The 21,840-nt window shown below is 38.3% G+C and overlaps 1 protein-coding gene across 2 annotated transcripts in view; it reads right to left on the reverse strand.

Moving 5' to 3' along the window:
- Window positions 1-21,840, reverse strand: part of Lama4 (laminin subunit alpha 4) — a 172,418-nt gene that overhangs the window by 24,924 nt on the left and 125,654 nt on the right. For both annotated transcript variants that reach the window (XM_023706138.1, XM_023706137.1), the window contains 12 exons: window positions 21,198-21,314; window positions 19,415-19,594; window positions 15,598-15,737; window positions 12,997-13,170; window positions 12,210-12,355; window positions 11,580-11,742; window positions 10,633-10,766; window positions 9,912-10,083; window positions 6,372-6,503; window positions 4,560-4,702; window positions 2,477-2,615; window positions 1,693-1,830 (listed from right to left, as the gene is read on the reverse strand). In XM_023706138.1, the coding sequence (XP_023561906.1) occupies window positions 1,693-1,830; window positions 2,477-2,615; window positions 4,560-4,702; window positions 6,372-6,503; window positions 9,912-10,083; window positions 10,633-10,766; window positions 11,580-11,742; window positions 12,210-12,355; window positions 12,997-13,170; window positions 15,598-15,737; window positions 19,415-19,594; window positions 21,198-21,314 (1,778 nt within the window). The remainder of the gene's footprint in view (window positions 1-1,692; window positions 1,831-2,476; window positions 2,616-4,559; window positions 4,703-6,371; window positions 6,504-9,911; window positions 10,084-10,632; window positions 10,767-11,579; window positions 11,743-12,209; window positions 12,356-12,996; window positions 13,171-15,597; window positions 15,738-19,414; window positions 19,595-21,197; window positions 21,315-21,840) is intronic.

A 21,840-nucleotide genomic window follows, 5' to 3' on the forward strand; every position in this document is an offset into this window, starting at 1 on the left:
ATACATGTGGGCCTCTTTATAAGTAATATTTATAAACATACAAGGCAATATATTTAGGCATAGGAAGGAAATGACTTATATTGGTATATGCTTTTAAAAATATTAAGACAATACATCTGTGATACAGTAATGCATGCTTCTTTATTGAGACATTAATAAGGTCTATTAGAAGATGCAATAAATTCTACAATTTGAAGTAGAAATGAGCAAAAACAACATTTTCAGATATCTGTGATACTTGTAATGTGAAATGAAAAATATTTGTGTGTCTTTAAATGACAAATGTGGTTTATTGCCACATTAATAATTGAAGAAAGTGATAAATTTCAGTTAGAAAAAAAGTAATTTTTCCTACTCAGAGTTACAGATTTTCTTGCATCCTGTGAGAGGTGGGCCTATGAACCCAGGTTAAGAGGCTCCAAAGGGTTCTTCTACACTGCAAGCGCTCATCCACATTTCAGAAACTCTTTTACATTGTTAGTAAGGATGTAAATTAGTACAACCACTATGGAAATCAACATGGAAATTCTTCAAGAAACTAAAACTAGAGAGTTGGGGAGATAGCTTAGTGGTCTAAGCACCTGCCTGGCAAGTGCAAGGACCAGGGTTTGATCCCTGGTACTGCACGTTATGCAGGCCCTGGAACCCTGGGCATGCCACGCTGACCACTAGTGGCGCATGGTGCATATGCCTATAATCCTAGGGCTGGGGAGGCTGAGACAGGAGGATTACTACAAGTCTAAGCTGCATAGTGAGATCCTGTGCCAAATAAATAAATAAATAAATAAATAAATAGATTTAAAAAAACCCCTAAAACTAGAAATTCTGTTTGACCCACCTATTTCCCTTCTTAGGTATCTTTCTGCAAGAGTGAAAGGCATTGTATTATAGTGATACATGAATATCTATGTTTATAGCAGCACAATTCATAAGAGTTAAATGTTGGAGATGGCCTATATACCCCTCCATAGGTGAATGGATAAAGAAAATGTGGCAATATGGAGTACTACTAGCCATCATGAAGGATACAATTGTAGGAAAATGCATATACCTTGAGACCTCAGTGTTAAGTGAAGCACGTTAAACACACAAGCTTAAATATCACATGGTTTCTCTTAGATGAGAAACCCAAAATACAAATGAAGTGCAAAATAAAAAGTAGGGAGATATACTCAAACAAAAAGGGATCCAGTGACAGAGGGATCAGGAAGGGCAGGGAGCAATGGGGATGAAAACAGAATTGAGGTCTTTATGTCCATGTGCCAGCCCCCTTGAGGAAGGCAATCACTAAGCAATGCATACGTGTGCCAAGAAAAAATAAAAACTGAAAAAAGAGCAGAAGAACAGAGCCAGAGGACAGTGGGCGAGGAAGGGGAGTAAAGGTGAGCAGAGTGTTATGTGTATGTGCCAATTCCCCAAGATGAATGCAATTATGATGCATCACAAACTTATAATAATAAAAAAAAATTAGGAATATTGAGGAAAAAGAATTCAAGATGTACAATGCATGTATTTTCTAAAGAATTTTGAAAAGAAACCAACCAACCAACCCAAGAATTTGAAATGAGGCATCCTGTTAGTGTACACATCAACCAAAATCTGAATCAGAAATCATATTTGGTATGCATACATTTATTTTAATAGACAAAATGATTGTCACAAGCAGTTTTCTCAGGTGAAACAAATACTTACCCCTGATGCATAATAAAATAGTAACCCATTTGGCTGTAATGTTCGGAAGTTAAAGCCTCCTTCGAAGCCATCAAAGAAAGATATTTTCTGAGTTGAAGAAATGAAACTCTGTCCATTGAAATATGCTCTCCGAGATATCTGTGTGATTAAAAAAATATAGTGTTTATGATAATTAAAAATGTTGATTTCTCATACACAAAGGGCCTTAATTTCTATATAAATAGTTACTATTTTGACTTCTTTTTTTTTAAATGTTTATTTTTTATTTATTTGAGAGAGAGAGAGAGAGAGAGAGAGAGAGAGAGAGAGAGAGAGAGAGGGGTGTGTGTGTGTGGCCAGCTCAGTCCACCAGGGGGCGGGGCTGGCTGGCATGTGGTGCTGGGGGATTGAACCGCGGTCCCTGATGCTTTGCCAAGCTTGTTCTAAGTAGGTGCCTTAGACCACTGAGCCATCTCTCCAGCCCCTATTTTGACTTCTGATCTATGCTGAATTCAGTATGCCCCACCTTCCTTTAGCATTTTTCTAACACATGGGTTTTTAGCTTCTTGGTGCATGCTGAGTGGCCAATTCTGCTCAGTCTACCTCTTGGGCTTTGATGTCCCACACTCTGCACAATGAAGCAACTGCACAAGCCACAGAGGAGCCCAAAGACCCTTTCTAGCCTAATGATTCTTTTTTCTGCTGGTGGCAGAAAGGAACCTAATGTGTACCAAGGACTACAGAAACCTACAAAGGGCTTTTTCAGTGTCTACTTATTTGGGAGCTGTTGATGAACGATACTTACAAGAGAGTCCTCGGGGCAACCATAACCAACTCCTAGGGTTTCTTTCTGCTCTAGTAAATTGAAATCTTTTTTCTGGAACTGGAAACCCTTCATACATCCTCGGAAGCTGATATCTAGGGGAAGGTGTCCTCTTAGAGTCCTGCAAAAGAAAATCAGTCTTCACTGATAAACCATTATGATGGTGACGATGATCCTAGTTGGCACATGGAAGCTTTGGAATATGAGTTATTTATGGTAGTTTTACAATCGTTCATATTCTCATGCTTCTTTGATAAGGAAACAGCAATGTCTAATCTTTGCCTGTAAGTTTTATTCTGCTCAAAGCAACTTATTTACTTCTTTGCAATTTCAGAAATCCTTTCACTTTTATTACTTCATTTGGCATCTTAACAAGTCAGTGGGATAGGTAGAAATATTGTTATTTCCCTTCCATACATGGCATTATTTTAAACTATAAGGAACTGATACATTTCAGGTCAATATTATTAGTATCATAGAAAGTAGAAAATAAATTTTTGTCTTATGTAACAAGTAGTAAGTTAGGATTTGATCTCAGCTCCTGGTTGGCTTTATTTGTAGCACACTGTAATCAACTAAAGCTAGAGGAACCACCAAGAAAGTTGGGGTGCTGAGTTTGTAAGAAAGTAAGAAATTCTTTATCCTCAACATGAGAGATGGCATTCTGCTTAATACTATAATTCTTGTATTTATTAGGTCTGGTACAATTGGATGTTAAATAAATATGAAATCACGATGCCTTCAATATGTTTTAGATGAACAGTGGCCAAACTAACCATTCTGCCATGTTCTGCTCTGTCAAGATCACTCTTGAAGGACTGTGCTGACAGATCGGGGTTTATACAATGGCAAACATAATAGCTAAACATCCACATGACATAGTTGAAGGATGGCAGAAGTTGTCTAGTGTAGAAAGAAAGCTCAAGGAGTCTTTTATAAATACAAAGCATTTCCACATGCAAGCAGGGTGGCACTGGCTTTGTCTCAAGTGAGTAAGTGCTTCATAACAAATAAAGTAATTAAAACTAGTTTTTTACTTTGTGTGGCAATCATACCCACATTATTAAATTTATTCAATAAAGTGTGAGGGCTAAAAGAGACAGGTATTATGTAATGGTTATGGGTACGAATCTGAGGGCAATCTGAAACCTGTTTGGAAAAATTCTCTGCCTGGGGAGGGTTTTATTTATTTATTTATTTATTTATTTATGACAATTAGAATGTCAGGAATGCAGCCATAGACAATGGTATTTGTAAGAGCGCTCCAGACTGTGCTAGTGAGAATCACTGTGCTAGATTATCTTAAAGTTCCCTTTCAGTTTGTTTGCAAATTTAATTGGCTGATTATTGGATATTTGTAATACCGAATAATGACAAGGAATTGCTACATGGTATAGCATATATTAATTTTTTCATTTCCTTTAAACTCTCTCCCTTTATTCTACCTTCCCTGATCCCCCTCCTTGTCTCAAAGAATCTGCCTTCTAGTTTCCTGTCATCTCTCATTTATACATTTATGTTTTAGGTTACTGATAAGAGATAATGTGTTATTTAACCCTGCCTCTAAGTTGAAAGGGTCTCTGCTTCTATGAATTGATTGCAAAAAGACAGGTGCAGTTTTGAATACACTAAAATAATGTTTAATTGTGCATAATCCACAATAACCTGGATAAACAAAAATCTGTAGCCCTCAGATGCTCCTGCAACTTTAGTATTTCGAGGTAATTCTAAAACAAAAGTAGAAGGGTCCCATGCAGATTTTGTCTTCACAGAATACACATTCGATTTTTCTCTAGTTGAAGAGAAGGGTTACAATAGAGTATGTTCTAAGAGGAAAACAATAATTAAAGAAAAATGTAAATTACATCTAAGAAATGCTAGTTTGAGGAGGCCAGGGGCTGGCTGTGGAGGGCCTGAGGGGCATGTGCGTGTGTGGGTCTCCACTGTGCACATGCATGCCGGGGGCAAGTGGCATGCTGCTTCACCATGATATCAAGACCTCTGTCGGCTGCTGAGTCCACAACAGTATATCATTGGGAACACCCATTTAACAAAAATGTCTCACCTGGATTGCAGGATTTCTGGGGGTGCTCCTCCAATATATATATCTGTGAAAGGTATTTTCATCTTCTCATTATCCATGCTCTTAACATGTCGTCTGTCAACTACCAAAATCATTTTCTTGTCATTGTGGTAAATAATTGAGATCTGGGACAGATGTAGTAAGTCTTGGTCAACTATTTATAGTTAGCTTTCTGAAGACTTATTCTGATTTCCCATCTTCTTGTGCATTATTTTTCACAAAATGAGTACCGAATTTTCCTTTTTTTAAATTACCAGACATGAAAACACTTTTTTTTTTTCCAAAAAGAAGTTCGCATCTCCTTGTGAAAGATGCCTACATGGAGAGGGAGCAGAATCAAGAACATCTGGCCCTGAGACCCATTATTTTCTCCTACCCGTCTAAGGGGATTTGAGAAAAACTATAAGCAGGTGTTTTTTCTTCTTTTAATACAGTTTGAGGTTTAAAAGTTATACAAAGTCCTGTACATGTTTAATGTACATAGAGTTTAGGCACAAATGAACACCCATCATAGCATCAACGCCATCAAGGAAAGATGCATATGCACATTTCCCAAAGTTTTCCATCTTCAACAAGACGTAGACTGCTAACAATACAGTAGCGGTTGCCAAGGTTTGGAGATCAGCAGAAATGAAGCATTGGTGTTCAATGAGTATAAAATTTTAACCATGCTAGAGAAACAGATTCTAGAGATTTTTGGAACAGCATAGTGCCTGCAGTTAGCAGTAATTCAAAGTCTGTTTCTATTGTATTTGTTATGGTTTGTGTCTAGTTGTCCCCCAAAAGCCTCCTGCAGCCATGGGGCAGCTTCTGGAGTCTGTGATTGATTACTGTGGGTGTGGGTGCTGCACCTACCCTGGGCAGGTAATTGGCATCACAATGTGAGCAGGGAAGAGAAGTTAGCAGCTTGAGCTGCTGCTACTTCTTTTGTGCTCTTGCTCTTTGTTTTGGCCAAGGCCAAGACAGGTTGCTCTCCGCCATGTCTCAGGCTGCCTTGGAGCCACCTGGGTATGGAGTGAAACCTCCAGTAACTGTGAGCTAAATAAACCTTTCCTTCCTTCATTTTGAGTGTCGGGGATTTTTCCCAGCAACTAGAGAAGAGTAACTAAGGCAGTATTCCTTAGCAGGCTTATTCGGGATTCCAGCTGGCAACTTGGCAGATGCTATGATTTGGTGACAAGGGGAGCAACGTGAAGGAATCTGCTAGCCAGATGAAGAGTTAAAAATCTTCCTTTTCTGTAATCCATTCTCATGAAGTTATGGACTCAGAGCTAGAAGGGGAAATATAGCTCTCCACTTCCTGCATGTTGGGTCCATTTAAAAGATGTTAAACCTTTTACATGTTTCTTTAAATTGTATATGCAAGATAATTATTAATGAAAATAGATGAGGTATGCTTTCAGGAATCTTATTGAAGACTAAAAAGTATCTTTCTAAAGTTCTCTTCAAAAGGAATACTAGTATTTTATGAATTCTATATAACTGGTCTAAAGGAAATACTATCATTACTTACATCTACTTCTACATTGGGTGTTTCAAAGAATAAGTGAATCGATGGCTTTGTATTTATATTCTAACATGTTCAACATGTACATGGTTCTATAAGAGTGCTATTGTAACTAAGATATTTAATTTTCACATAGAGTTTTTGGCAATTAAGTAATTTGGGGAATTGTCCAGTGAATCTTTCTAATAAATGTTAAGAGGACGAAATCATTCATGCTTTTTTAAGCAAATATTTTCCCGCAGTTAAGTAGGTTAGTAGTTAGGCCACCCAGACTGTAGCAGTCATACCTCATGATACTTTGCATCATTAATTTGGGCTTTCTTCAATGTGTCTTCAAGATGCACAGGGCCATTGCTGAACCCAAAGTCATAGAACACGTGCAGGTAGCCACTGCGCATTTCCAGGCTGAAAAACATGCTCTGTAGAGAGAAAGAAGTTGTAACATAGGAGCTGCTATTATGAAAGCAGAGCTACATTTAGCTGAATTTCAGAAATAACCTTCTAGTCCTTTCACTAAAATTATTTTAAGACTTAAGAAAGTCTCCTGATATTTTTGTTTTGAAGTAAAAATGACAACTACTTTCAGACTGGCAGTTATTTTTCATACTAATATCCAAACATGTTAGGCACAGATAAGCTACAGCAATTTATAAAAAAAAGTAAAGAAATTAGCAAGAGGCCACTTTGAGACTTTGATGTGTGGAATCCTGTGAAAGGCTGACAAAACAGTGAAATTAAGGTTTACTTATACACAATTTAAAATACCTATCTTCTTTGATTTTTATCCTATTTTATAAATTGATGGATGAAGTTACCAGTCTACCTTATTGACCTTTGAAAATTCTTCAAAACAGTACAATATGCCATGTTTATTTAACTGCCTTGTCTTTAGGCAATGTTTTAAAAAAATGTATTTGATACAGGGTCTCACTATGCAACTCACACTCATAGTGATCCTCCTGTTTTCAACCTTCCCAGCACTGGGATTACAGGTGAGCACCACCACACCTGGACTTGGTGGCCTCAGCACACCCTGGGAGCAGACTGGCATGGCCTGTGGTGTTGGGGATCAAACCCCAGTCCCTGAGCTTTCCTAAGCAGGCACTTACTTGGCTGAGCTATCTTGCCGGCCCTACTTTAGGCAATTTGAAAAACTCTTAACAGGCCAAAAATTCAACTGCCTTTGCTTTAAGATGAAAATTGATAATACTTGGGGCTGGGGAGATGGCTCAGTGGAATAAGTGCTTCCCAGGCAAGCACAAGGGCCTGAGTTCAACCTCCGGTTCTGAAAAAAAAAAAAAAAAAAGAAAGAAAAGAAAAGAAAAGAAAAAGAAAATTGATAATACTGGGGACTGGGGAGATGGCTCAGTGGAAGAAGTGCTTGCCTGGCAAGCACAAAGTCATGAGTTCAATTCCTGGTACCGAAAAAAAAAAAAAAAAATGAAATAATACTGAAAAATAATTTTAAGGTATGCTGAAAATAATCTTCCCTAAAGTAACCACAAATATGGTTATAAACCAAAAAGTTCATTTCTTTATTAAAGGGGGTCTTTTCTGTATTATTTTGAGTCATTGGGCTTATTAAATAAGTAACAAGTTATTATCCAGTTGGGCCATATTGTATTTGAAAATCAAAATAACTATATGCTGCTCAAGTAATTTATTGGTCAGGTTTGCATATTTTAGAAGATGGTGTGTAGAAACAATAATTCAATGAATTTGAAAAATTTGTTTTATGATAAAGCCCCCATTCTATACCAACTGATTTCCTGAGTGGAGTTTGTGTATTCCTGGAAGTATAGGAAATAATCAACTGAGGTTTAGGAAGAAATCATCTCAAATGATTTATACTTATTTTAGAAATTATAAATATAAAATGAAACTAATCTTTAATATTCAATACAAATATTATTTATTTATTTATTTATTTATTAGAGAGAGAGAGAGAGAGAGAGAGTGTGTGTGGTGTGTGTATGTGGCCAGCTCAGCCCACCAGGGGGCAGGGCTGGCTGGCATGTGGTGCTGGGGGATCGAACCGCGGTCCCTGATGCTTTGCTAAGCTTGTTCTAAGTAGGTGCTTTAGACCACTGAGCCATCTCTCCAGCCCCAATACAAATATTATTGATCCAGGAATTTTTAAATAATTCTTTCTTTCTGTATTGTTTTAATTTACGTATTTGGTACATGGTCTTACTATGCATTTTGGATTCGTAGTGATCCTTCTGTCTTCAGCCTCCCCAGCCCTGGGATTACAGACATGCACCACCATACCTGGTCTCTGTGGTTGGCTCAGCATGCCTGGGGACAGGGGTTGACCCTACACGTGGTGTCAGGGATTGAGCCCCAGTCCCTGCGCTTGCTTAAGCAGGTGTTTAGTCCACTGAGCTATCTCGCGGGTCCTTTTTGAGTAATTCTTTTATTAGACTTTCACAGAATTCAAGGGTTCAAGGTGGCTCCTTGTCTAATTCTTACCTTTAGCTTATTTTAATTTGTCACAGTTTATCTGTGCTACATGGATTTCTGGCTGGTATGAATTAAATAACCAAATATTTATAGTCATTTTGGATTGTGATAAAAAATGAGGTGAAAATATTTTCTGATATATATGTTTGCTTTCTACTTTCTGTAAATTACTAAAAATAATGTAACATTTAAAGATGGTTATACTTTTTTGTTAATAAATTAGAAATTTACTTTAATTGTAATAGCAAACATCTTTCAGTGGTATTAAAACTAGTTATTTGAAAAAATAAGCACACACTCGGTTTGTCACATCAAGGCAAGGAATTATTATGACAAAGGATAAGAAATCCAATTTTTCATTCTAAACTAGAAATTTAATTTGAACGCATAGCACACATTTTCCCTTTTTAATTTTTGAAGAAAGATATACTTGTAGAGAGGTGTTTTAAAAAGATGACTGGGAATATTTTTGCTGTTAAGTGATGCCAACAAAACAATGTGTGCTATGTATAAAAATCCTCACATATGCACTACTAACATTTCATGAAAAGATATTTCTAATCTGTTTAAAAATCCTTCACATGAAGCTCTTCAACGGCTTCAAACTCTTTTATTAATGTCTACGAGACAATACAATGTTCGATTAGCTTGTATGAAGTGACATCAGGAAAAAGAAAATGCGCCAGTCCAATTCCAAAGACTACCTTTGCCAAGTGGGGCACAATTTAATTATACTGTGTATAATTTAGTAGACACAGCCACTGATGCTGTCGTATATTTTTCATTTTTGTGAGGTGTCTGTCCAGTTATGACACCTAATAAAACTTAGTGAAATAAATCTGAATTTAGGACAAGACTTTTGAGTTAACATATCACAAAACATTTATTTTATTTTGAATATTTTATCTTTATAAACTTTGTTTTAAATGTATTACTTTTGAATGTTTGATAAACTGTTTATATCTTAAGATTTGTATTATCTATCAATCAATCAGTTTATTCAATTATCTATCTCTCTACATATGTATGAAGTGAGCAAGGATTTTTGACTGGGGCATTTGATTTTCCAAGGAGCATTTCTGCAGACCCACTGTACACTAGATTTGGTGCTGATTTTTCTTGAAGTTTTCTTAGTTTATGAAAAGGCATACATCCAAAAATCAGGGGAGGGGAAATGGATTCCTGGGCTGCTTTTTATTTACTGCTGCCATAACTTCTCTGAAAGAAAAAAAAAATCCAATTTTGTTTTCTGAAGTAGAAATTCAGTTTGCTAGCCCAACACACTGAGCCTGACAAACTCCTGGAAATGTAAATAACACGATGGAAAGGAAACGAAAGGGAAGGAGGACTCCATTTTCACTCACTCCGTTGACCATCAGGAGTACAAGGCCATCGCCAGCTGGTGTCCGGACTTCTATGTCAAAGCGAGTCACCTGGCCAAATCTCCCTCTCCGTGTGATGTCCCTCACCACAGCATAACTAGTGCCATCAAAGAAGTAGCTGGCAGCTCTGCTCTGCGTGAAGGCCAGTTTGTCTCTGCAATCGAAACACAGGTTTACGTGAACACGACAGAGTTTGTTGTGTTTTTCAGGTTAAACTTTTCATACTCTTTGTAACTGATTTTAGGAGCATCTTCTGTGGACTTCACAACAGCGGAATCTTCTCTGTGTGGAAGAAATAAAACATGAATAAACTAAATCCATTGCTGTTAAGGATTTCTTCTCTGTCCTATGTACTAAGACAGCTAAAATGTGAGGGAAACAATGGCTTTAGAACTCAAAGTCAAACTTCAAACAAGGGGCTGGGGACATGGCTCAGAGGAATAAGTGCTTCCCTGGAAAGTGCAAGGGCCTGAGTTCAATCCCCGGTTCTGCCAAAAACAAACAAAAAAACTTCAAACAAGTTAACATGTTTAGTATTGTGTGTGCTCATGTATGGGAAAGAAAAACTGAAGTCTTGGCTGTAGGCATGACTACTAGTAGCACTACTGTTTTCCCCACATTTAAGAATCAGTACATTGAGTGGCGTTTGTCCTCTCGGGTGCTCTTGCCTAACCAAGTGCTGAGTGTCTCGAACGTCTCTTACCTTGCACAGGGCACGGACTTAGAAGGATCCATGTTATAGATGTGCTTAAAGTTGTACAAACTGATCACATCATTGTTCAAAGTGGCCAACTCCAGGCAGCCAACATAGCCAGGCAGGTTTAAACTGGCAGGGAGCTGTGAGACAGAAACAATAAATCACCTGTCCATGATCCTGTCTCACCAGATGCCATAGACAGGCAATGAACACTGAGGGACCTGCCCACTGACAGGAGGCAGAGTTCATGTCTCTTATATGTCAAATAATTTAGATAGGCAGTTGGACATTCACACACATGTGAATATATATATCAGTTGCATATACTGTAGGAGAGTAGGTAGGACGTGGCTATAAACTATGTGCACCAAATGCACTAGACAGTGAACATACGACAAAAGATGATTACCTCATCTTTGTGAGGTAGATGTTCCTGGTTTTTTATATAAAAAGGAGAAAAGTAATTTCCAGAGAGGTTCTGTAATGTGTCCATACCTAGTAAATAACAGTCCTGGAGTGGAAACTTTTGATGACTTGCAGTCTACTTGGGCCTTTCCTTCATCCTCCCTTTGTCATTGTCATGCTCACCCTGACATCCTACTCTATTTCATCCCAGAATCTTCGTACCTTCACTGAGATAACTGAGTTTTTGACTCTTCCACATTTAAAGCAGAAGACTAAATCCCAGCTGTAGTGACACCACAAGACACAATCACTACTGCACATAGAAGAATGAAATCAAACTGACCATCAAGTGTTAGTTCGCTTGAAGGCACTATGAAAAGTATGGGTAGGAGAGACTAGATTTATATACCAGACTTAGAGTCCTTGTGCAGAAATTTATTCTCCACTGAGCTGAGCTCTTAAGATGGTATTAGGCTTCCTCCAAATCATTGTGTGTTTATGAATTTTTGTAGATTTATAATGAATCGACATATATCGAGGTAGCTTACCTTGAAATCTGAAGGCACCCCTCCAACATAGAACACCGTGTCCTTGGGGTCCAGATCCAACAAGGAGTCATCTCCTGCAAATTCCCCCTTTTTAATAAACTTTTCCTCTGCTGTGCTACTTAGACTTGGGACTGTCAAGAACACCTTTCCATGTTTCCCCACCCTATGGAGAAAAAGGATTTTCACTCTTTACTAGTCTTGCAATTTGTAGAAAATACTTATCTAACATAAACATGTTAATATTTCTCTATTGTTGTCAAATTTTCCATTTGGTTTTATCACCTGAATTCGTATTTACTGAATATTAACTATCAATGAGAAGAGGAGAAATGATGTTCCATTTTGGAATTGACATAGGTTGGTCAAGTAAAAAGTTGTAATAATCACATTACAGTTTAGAAACCATGACCATATGTTTTCCTAATCTTTTCTATGAAAGTGTTTAGGAAGTAATATAAGAATAATAAAAGAAACAGGACCAAGACTAAATAGGACATTATCTATAACATTTAAATAAGACTGTGTGTGTGTGTGTGTGTGTGTGTGTGTGTGTGTGTGTGTGCATTCAATATGTTTTTCATGAAGTGAGCATGTAAATTGTATACTGAGGATCCTGGGGATTCCTTTTACCGTTCAATCTTGACAATGCTGAAGTAAGCAGGCCAGGAGCTGACAGGCTTAGAGTCAAGGGGAATCTCCACATCCTTAGTTCCCAAGTTATAAATGTATACCAGGTTATCATTTTTTATTGCAAGACCCATATACTCTTTTTTAGCCTGAAATAGCAAGAAATTATTTAAATAAAATTCATATACATAAATACTGCCTTTTTTTCATTTCTTTACGGCACAATCAACAGTTAGAGACTCAGTACACAAAGAGCTTCTGGCCTGAATTATCACCCAAATTTGCTGTTCCCCTGGGCATGCTCTCTGCCTTTTGGGCCTCTCTCTGGCTGTCAACCTGCCCCTCCCCCATCCCCACATCCCCGCTGCTCAGTGCCTTCAAGACAAAGAGGAGACAGCTGTGGCCTTGAGGGAAGGGGATGGCTGCCAGGAGTGTGCTAATACTCCTTGGGGGAAGGGGATGGCTGCCAGGAGTGTGCTAATAACCCAGGGATCACGGTGCATTCAACAGCCCAGAAGCTGCTGTTATCCCACAGTTCTTTCGTAGCTTCAACCAGACTCATTGAATTTAATGATGGATGCTGATACAAGAAGCACTCCTAGAAATAATCCATACAGAGTCACTTGCCCTTAAGTCACTGCTTTCATTGTGCTGTTGAAAATTATTTTTATCTTTTGAATTGCCAGAATGGGAATTTTGATTGTTTGCCTAAGTATCTTCGTTTTGGGTAAGAGAAAAAGCAGCCTCTCTTTTTAATATGATGACCTCCTTTGAAACCTCCAGCTCTTACGTTTTTGCTTCCAAGGTAAAGGATGAACTGATCCGCTGTCCCTGCCAGCTCTGGCTGCTTCGCGGGAGGCTTCATGTACAGGCTCAGGGACGTAAATGCTTTTAAGTCGTCCAGGCTGGCTTTGGGGTGCACATCCACGGCTGACTGGCCATCAAACATCATGGAGACTTGGATCTGGGAACAGAATCGTTCCTTTGAAAATACTTGCAGAAAAGATCAGACTGCCTTCCTGTGGTTTCTTCTTTGTCCTTGGTAGGGGCTTCTAAGCTCTCTGTGCCTCTGCATTTTATTTATTTTCTTACTTTGTTGGAAAAAGGATTTAAGGCAGATTACAATAGCTTAAATTTAAACTGGCATAAAATAATACAGGATAAATCAATGACAAACTAGATCTAAGACTATGAATTCCACTATGCATGTGGGCTGAATAGACTGAACAATCTGAAGGAACACCCAATCAGTCATAGGATTATAAGGCACCTAGCAGTTATATAAGAATAAATTATTTAGGAGAATAATTAATTAATCCTGTAACTAATCCTAGAAATTACTGCAGCTAGACTTTTCTCTTTATGGTCATTGTAAAAGGAGCATGAGGTGAGTAGGGGCAGCATCCTTGACCACATTTGTCCACTTAGCAAGACCCAGACACAGCTTTGAGGTCTGGAAACTGGTTGTCCACTTAGCAACCATGAGCAAGTCACTTAGCTTTCAGTTTCCTCATCTGTAAAATGAAGACAATAAATTTGTTGTGAGAATCACATAAGATGATAATTATGAAATGCTTTCAATCCTTGGCTCTATCATTATAATAAGTGTTAATGGTAAGTTCCTTGAGATATTTTCTGTAATGATTCTTAGAGGGGTACCGCAACAGAGCAGTCTCAGCACATTTCTAAGTGGCCTAATACAACATGCTGAACTGATTGGTCTCATGGGGGATTTTTAGAATATTCAGGCAGGATGAATTTTGTATGTTCGCGTTATTTGTATAAGTCTTCCTGAATAATTAGATGTATTTACATCAATTAAAGCTGGTTTGCTGATGCTGATAGTTGTCTCAGGATTTTATTCCCAAGTGCCTAAAGCACAGCTGTTCTGTGTTGTCAGTTGAGCAGAGATCAATACATCTTGAACAATGGGTGGGATTGAAGTCTTTTGTAAAACTAAGCAGGATGCATGAGTACACGAAAACTCACACTTTGGAGAGCTCAGTGAGCTTCTAAGGGTGAGGCTCAGACACTCTTCAAAAAGAGGACTTTAGGGAATTAAGATCTCAAAGTTGTACTCTATGCAATTAATATGATAAGAAAGCATTGTCGATAACGTAGCTCTTAAAAACCATTCCTTAAGGTACCTTTAAAATAAATCATTTTGGAAGTAGAGAGTGTGGTATTCAAATAAACTAATGCCTGTCATAGGACAATTTATCACATATCACTTAAGTGTTAGGTATATTTATTAAGAATATTCTCCATCATTATAAAATAGCTGTTTTGTTACTTTTCATTCTGTCAATAGAGCCAATAATCTGTTCAGGCCAATCCTTAATTGAGAATACAAAGCCATATAATTTGGCTGTAAAAAAAGAGGTTAGTATCTATTTTTTTTGAAATCATCATTCATTTATTCATTAATATGTTGTCAAATTCAGTTTTCTATACACTATGAGGCTTTTTCCATTTTGTACTATTAGATACACATACTTAAAAAATATTTAACTCATTTTTATGAAGAAATTAAATATTTTCTGAAAAAAATCATTTGTTACTGCTCTCTACCAACAAGCTTGAAACAACTTTCATCCAAATCGCCTGACTCATTTAAACATCTCTCAGTTCAGTGGCAGCATCTCTGAAGGCCTAGTGCACACAATTCTAGTCTACAGAACACTGTTTTACATGGTTACATGGTATATAATTAAAGGACATTTTTGTAATAAACATTTTCTCCTTGATATGATACATGCAGTTTTCCCAGAGGTTGGTATCTAAATAAATAAAAAAGGTTCAAGAACAAGCCCTCCTTTGCCACACTGAAACCATTATTCGTTACGTTGAATGTGTTCCTGGCAACACTGCCTTTAGGTATCTTGCTGCTAAACTTCACATAATCTGCGCTGTATCGGAGAATTTCTTGAAGTGGAAGGACAGATGAGCAAGACTATTCCATGTGGTAATTGCACTAATACAAGCATTAAAATAATGAATAATAATGATAATTTTGAATTGAGTTGAATCTTTTTTTTATCAGAGTTTTACTTTCTTTTGTTATTTTAACTTTATTGACTAATTTTGTGCTTATTAATGTTGACTACATGTTAGAATAGCTTAGGAGTGCATTTTGTTTGTTTTTGTTTTTGAAATATAGGCATTAAGCCTTTCCTCTAGAAGGCCTGGAACATCACTCTGAGATTATGGCCAGGAGTTGGTTTACATTTCAGAGCTCCTTGTGTCATTCTAATGAGTGACTGGAGCTGAGAACTACTGAGTTGCATGGTGCAGTACAAAGGTCCCAGGCCTTGGAAACTGCCTGGCAGTGGGAACTCGACTCTGTCTTTCCATCTTCACTCCCTGGCTGGTGACTCCTTTCCTCAGTTACCTTGCTAGCCACGCTCCTGGTCTGAGCAATGAGCTCCCGGATCCTCCGGATGCTGGCAGAAACATTGCTTGCAGGCCGCTTCTGCTCAACGGTGCGAAGCTGATCCAGGAGCTGAGGGACAACTTCTGTCAGGTTCCTTACTGCAGTAATAAAAATCACTTAAGTGATTAATGCTAAGAATATGGCAGGAATCAAGTGAAGAGACAGCAAACACATCACCCCAGGCAGAACTATAAGAAAGAATACTTTAATCCCATGAAATTATTAATAAACCCCAAAGCACAACCCATTTCTACTTTGTGAATTTATAGTACATTTTGACTTATAAATTGAATGTGGGTCATGCTGTCTTATAATGTACATCTCTAAAGGGCAGGATCAATGGCAAACATGCAGATGTTCTTGTAATCTCACAGTGCAGGTTCTGCCTGCCTTTCTGGAACTGAGGTAAAGGACTTTTGCTGGGTGAAAGGTTGTTTTCCAGGACACGTGCATCGCACTGCCATGGCTCCTGTCCCAGCACAGGCGGAGCTCCATGGAGGGAAGCAGGAAGCACCCAGAAGAGCGGCCACTGTGCCAGCGTAAGGGTGGGCAGCTGCGGCTCCTGGGTTCACACAGGGTGACACTACTTGCAGATCATACTGAGACTTTTAAAAATTATTTCTTAACTCCTAGATTGCTTTGTGAAGAATAATACAACCTCTGGGTGTCGAGGGTAAATTGATATATAGCAAAAAGGCAGTATCTGGGGCATGGCACGCACTCTGCTTGATCCAGTCTGGTGTACCTGTGCTCCACCCCCAGGCCTGGAGTGGATCTGCTTTTTATGTAGTTTCTTTTTGCTTCTTTAGAATGCATAATATACACAAAGAGAAGCACATAGCTATAAGGGTATAGCTTAATGAAAGTAACCCAAAACAGAGAATGACAACTTTATTTCAAAATTCCACTGACTAAACAATGGTTCTAAAAGCATGGTCCTCAGTCTAGCAGCATCAGCTTCCCTGAAACGTTTTGGAAATCCAAATTCTTGGCCACTGCAAACCTACTGGACCTGTGGGAGTGGGCTCCAGCTCTCCGTGTTTAACAAGCCTTCAGAGGATTCTAAATCATACTAATGTCTGAGAATCACTGGACCATGGAATAATTATTTTGGGAGTATTCTCCTAGCTAAGGGGAGAGCCAGGACCATTGAATATTAGCACCTGGGCAAGAGCAAGCCACTTACTAAAGGCAAACTAAACTGAGATTGAGGAGATTTGTCCATTTGGGTCAGGAAACATCTCTTCTAACCCTTAGTAAACAAGGGGACTCACTACTTGAATCATTGACCATAGTGGCTTTTTAAAGATAGCAAAGTATATTTTAAGTATTATATTACATATTGATTATGGAAATGTACATAAGAAAGGGTCTCTCCTGACTATCAATTCTCTCAGTAAAAGGGTTTCATCTCTTCTTATAGCTGTCATAAAGTCTCTTACATTATGAAATATTCTTTCAATAGCTTTTTTACTTTTATTTTTTACTATATTTAGTGCAGGGTCTACAGGGTCTCACTACATAGATTGGACTCATAGTGATTCTCCTGTTTTCAGCCTCCCAAGTGCTGGGATTACAGGTGCACACCACCACGCCCAGTCTCCATCACTGTCTCAGTGCGCCCACAGGGGCGGGGCTGGCATGGCATACCAGGGATCAAACTCTGATCCCTGTGTCTTCCTAAGCAGGCACTTTAATCCACTAAGCTATCTGGCCAGTCCTCAATTACTTTTTATATTAAAAATGCAATTTGAGGAAAACACAGTAGTTGTAAATAATTGGATGATTTCTGGGGTCACTTGATAATATTGACAAAAAACGGAGAAAAAGACACAACACAGATTGAATAAATATTCCTAAGGCAATACTTCAATAATAGTAAATGATATTATGAAGATAAATACTTTAAAGATAAAAATTTCAAAGCAATTAAGTGAGTGGCTACATGACACAACTCATGAATGTATGCGGAAAGATGATATAAAGGAGTTATTTTTCTACTATGGTACTGAGTAGTTGTAAATTGTGACAAAATTTCTACTGACATCATATTTGGCTCATAATGCTGTTTTTAAATTCAGATACAAGTGAAGAAGTTTAGTCTAAACCCATTTTTGGAGAATGACTAACTTTTAAAAAATTTTTAAATTTGTTTTGTATTTTAGGGAAGGGTGTACAGGGTGTTTAGGATCTCACTACTAGACCAGACTTGCAGTGATCTGCCTGTTTACTGCCTCCCAAGAGCTGGGATTACAGGGCAAGCCACCCCCAATCTCAATCACCCTCTTACTGCACCAGGGGTGGGGCTGGCAAAACAGGCCTAAAAACATATCCTACATTGACCAGGAATTGAACTCAGGACTCCTGCACGGAAGGCGAGAATTCTACCGCTGACCCACCAATGCTAGCTGTTAAGAATGACTAACTTTCTAGTCATGATTTGTCAGGGTACAGATAGAGACTCAGGGGCTGAGGAAGAGATAATAAAAATGTGAGAATGAGAAGTAAAGAAATTTCTCACTTTTATATGTTTAAAGATGTATGAGTGACTAAACTAGAAAAACACTGAAATCTTTCATTTTTGTTACTGTAGAATTGTATAATCAAATTCGCCAACATATTGTTCTTCCTGGAAGGACATTTTATTTGGCCATATTCAGTGTTTTCTGGCAATAATCAACTTTTCTCAGGTAAGAATAAAGCAATGTTGTTTAGCAAAAGCAAAGACATGTAGTAATATTTCCCCTAAAGACAGAACAGTAGATTATTAAAGTTATTTATTCTAACATTTATTGATCTTTTCCTAATGGGTCAATCTTACACTAACAAAAATAACTGCTACCACTACTTCACATGGAAAAAAAATTGTGGTTCTTTACTAATCTACTATTTCTACTATTTATTTATGGGAAATATGTATATTTCATATGTACACATATACAGGCTTCTCTATGTATAGATAAACAGTAAAATTTTTCATTACAATCTAAAACCCAAATGGAGTAAACTGGGTTTTGTTTTTTTTTTTTCCTTGTATTTTAGGGAAGGGTCTATAGGAGTTCAGGGTCTCACTACTAGATCAGACTCATAGTGATTCTCCTGTTTACAGCCTCCCAAGAGCTGGGATTACAGGCGTGTGCCAGCACACCCAGTCTCAATTACCATCTCAGTGTGCCCTGGGGGCAGGACTGACACAGCAGGCCCAGGGATTGGATCCCCAGCCTCTGTGCCTGCTTGCAGGTGCTTTAATCTGCTGAGCTATTTGGCTGGCCCCCCAGATGGATTAAACTGTTGTTAAAAGTTGTATAGAGTTTAATGGCTACTTTCTCAGCTGAATCTCAGTCTCGAAGCTTCTGTTACGGTTTAGAGCTAGAAGACCCTGCTCACAGCCCTACATGTTCAGAGGCAGGGCTTTATGAAGTGGCTGGATGAAGGGAGCGGTACGCTCAGCAGTACACTGGTCCCTTCATGAGTCCATAGCTAAGTGTGCTGCTGGGCAATGGAGCACGGCTGGGAGAGGTGTCCCCCTGGGGCTGAGCACTTAGAATGCGTAGCTCGCTGCCCGATTCCTCCTCTCTCTCTGCTTCCTGTCTGCCATGAGGTGGGCAGCTTTCCTCTACCATGGTCCTATTCTATGCTGTTTCTGTTTTGGAGCCAGCTGCCCATGGACTGAATTCTCTGGAACCCAAACTAACTTTCCTCCTTTAAGTTATAGGTGTCAGGCAGCATCTGGTCCTAGAGATGGGAAAATGATTATTCAAACAGTAAGTGATACCTGCATCTCTAGCAGAATCCACTGCAGTGTTATAAGCAGAAGAGTCAAAGGCTTGAAGATTCTGTGACCAGTTGGTGAGATTGCTGGCCATCGGGGCCGTGACCTCTTGGACTTCTGTCGTGGTTTTGTTGGCTTGCTCGATGGTCACCTTGGACTGACCCAGACGCTGCCGGACATCACCTTCATACAGAGGACAAGGACATTCACTTTGAAGAGTACCAGGACACTTATTGGAGGATACTAGTGTCCATTTTATCTCTGGGATGAAGCAGACCTCAAATTTTGGGATGTTAAGGAAAATTAAGATCTTTAAATACATGTTAATTATGGTATTCTTAAAAAAGTATTATTAATAGGTTTGAAAGACTATAGTCATAGTTTAAAAAATTACTTAAAATGTTTTCAAATTAAGAGGTAAATTTTAAAAATTCTGGTTATATTTCCTCTGGTTAGAAAGCTGGTGAAAGAGCCACAGAAAATGATTTTATCTTATGCTTGTTTCTTAAATTCATCATAATAACTATTATGAAAAATATTTATGAAGGACAGACTATAAAAATGATGCTATATTTACTATAGAAGTAAATTAAGAAAATTACTTTTACATAAGAAAAAGTTTCACAAGAAAATAAGTTTCAATAATAAAATCCGATTTTTATTTAAAGTTATAATGCATTTTTATATTTAATATTATTCATCTTTAAAATAAAGCAATATAAGTTTATAATAAATTTTGCCCAGGTGATGAGATTATAGGAGAATTTTTCTCTCTCTTTTTTCTTACCCACATTTTATTTTTCTGTGAGGGTCATGTGTTTCTTCTATAATGAAATAAGTAGGAATTATTTCAGTGATGTAAGTTCCAAATTTTAAAGCACAGTTAAAAACATTTAAGCCAACCTTGACTCTGATAAAAGTTGGTTTGAATCCCTTCTCTGCTTCTAACTCGTGAGGCCTGTTGACAAGGTCCCTAGCCCTGACAGGCTTGAGGGCTCCTACTGGTTGATAATGACACTCACTCCCTTGAGATGAAGTGCGTGGAACACTCATCACAGTTGTGAGGACACGGCCCCCGTCAATCAACAGTAGCTCTGCTGACGCGGTTGACCAAGCCCTCAAGGCACCACCCCTCTCCTGGGCAGATTTTTCGAGCACTACGGTACTGCACTTAGAGTTGCTCTTTTTAGGTAAGACACTCATGTCCAGCAGTAATGTCTCAACTGTACGCCAAGGAAAGCATCTGCTTCTAATCACATTTTCCTACGACACCACTGTAGTTCCAGATTAGGCAAGACGAGTACTCTTGTTTCTCTGTTTAGCTTGTTAGTTTCCCTGCTTATGTGATAAGAATAACTTGACATACAACAGAGGGAAGCTGTTTGAAGTTGGGGCCAGAGAACTCTAATAACCAAATTAGGGCATATTGTTAACAAGAGTATCTACAAGAAAGCAGTTTAGCAAGTAGTATAAATAGTATAAGTCCATAAAAACACTCATTCTCGCCACACAGGCATGCACAAAAGACAAGAATGGAAGAAAATGCTTTCAAATATAAAGTTAATCTCTAAGTGGCATGATCACAGCTTTTATATTTATTTCTTCTTTCTATTTTTTTAGGACTTTTTTTGGGTAATGAATATTGTTTTTTAATTGTCATCAGAAAAAATATTAATTTATAAAATAGATTGCCATTTAAAGAGTCACTGATGCCTTCCTCAGAGATTTTACTTACCTACCAGGGAACCAGCTGTTAAGATGTGTAAGTTCTCTGGGGGAACCTTACCTCTCTCTGCTGCTTGGAGTCGCTTAACTGCGTCATCTAATCTGTGCTTCAGGGCACTCTTCCTAGTGAAGGCTCCACTCACGCGCCTGCTGGTGTCGGCCACTGCCTCCTCACTGCCTGCCGAGAAGCAGCAGAAAGAAGAAACTGGCTTCCGAGTGCCGGAAAATAGTCTCCATTTCCACAAAGAAAATTCGAACGGGTGCCATAGAATTATCTGTGGTATCCTGAGTATTACTAACACACATCATCAATTCTGGAAAGTGGCATTTAGAATAAAAACTACAGGTTAACAGAAAACTTGGAACGCTGATTGAGAGTTATTAAGCAGTGCCTAATAACACAGTGTCACAACTAATAAAGAACTGAAAAGAAACACACATATATTTCTATCAAAATGACTGGTTATGTAGTACTGATTACTGATTTTTCAGTAAAGTTTTAATTGACATACCACATTCACCTAGAAAACAGCACGCTATGAATACACAGCTTGATGAATTTTTTAAATTTTTTTATGTATTTAGTACATGGTGTGCAGGGTCTACAGGGTCTCACTACATACATCAGACTCGTAGTGACCCTCCTGTTTTCAGCCTCCCAAGCCCTAGGATTATAGGCATGTGCCACCACACCCAGTCTCAAT

This window comes from Octodon degus, unplaced genomic scaffold, assembly GCF_000260255.1.
Source record: "Octodon degus isolate 3935 unplaced genomic scaffold, OctDeg1.0 scaffold00241, whole genome shotgun sequence".
In the NCBI taxonomy this organism is placed as follows: domain Eukaryota; kingdom Metazoa; phylum Chordata; class Mammalia; order Rodentia; family Octodontidae; genus Octodon; species Octodon degus.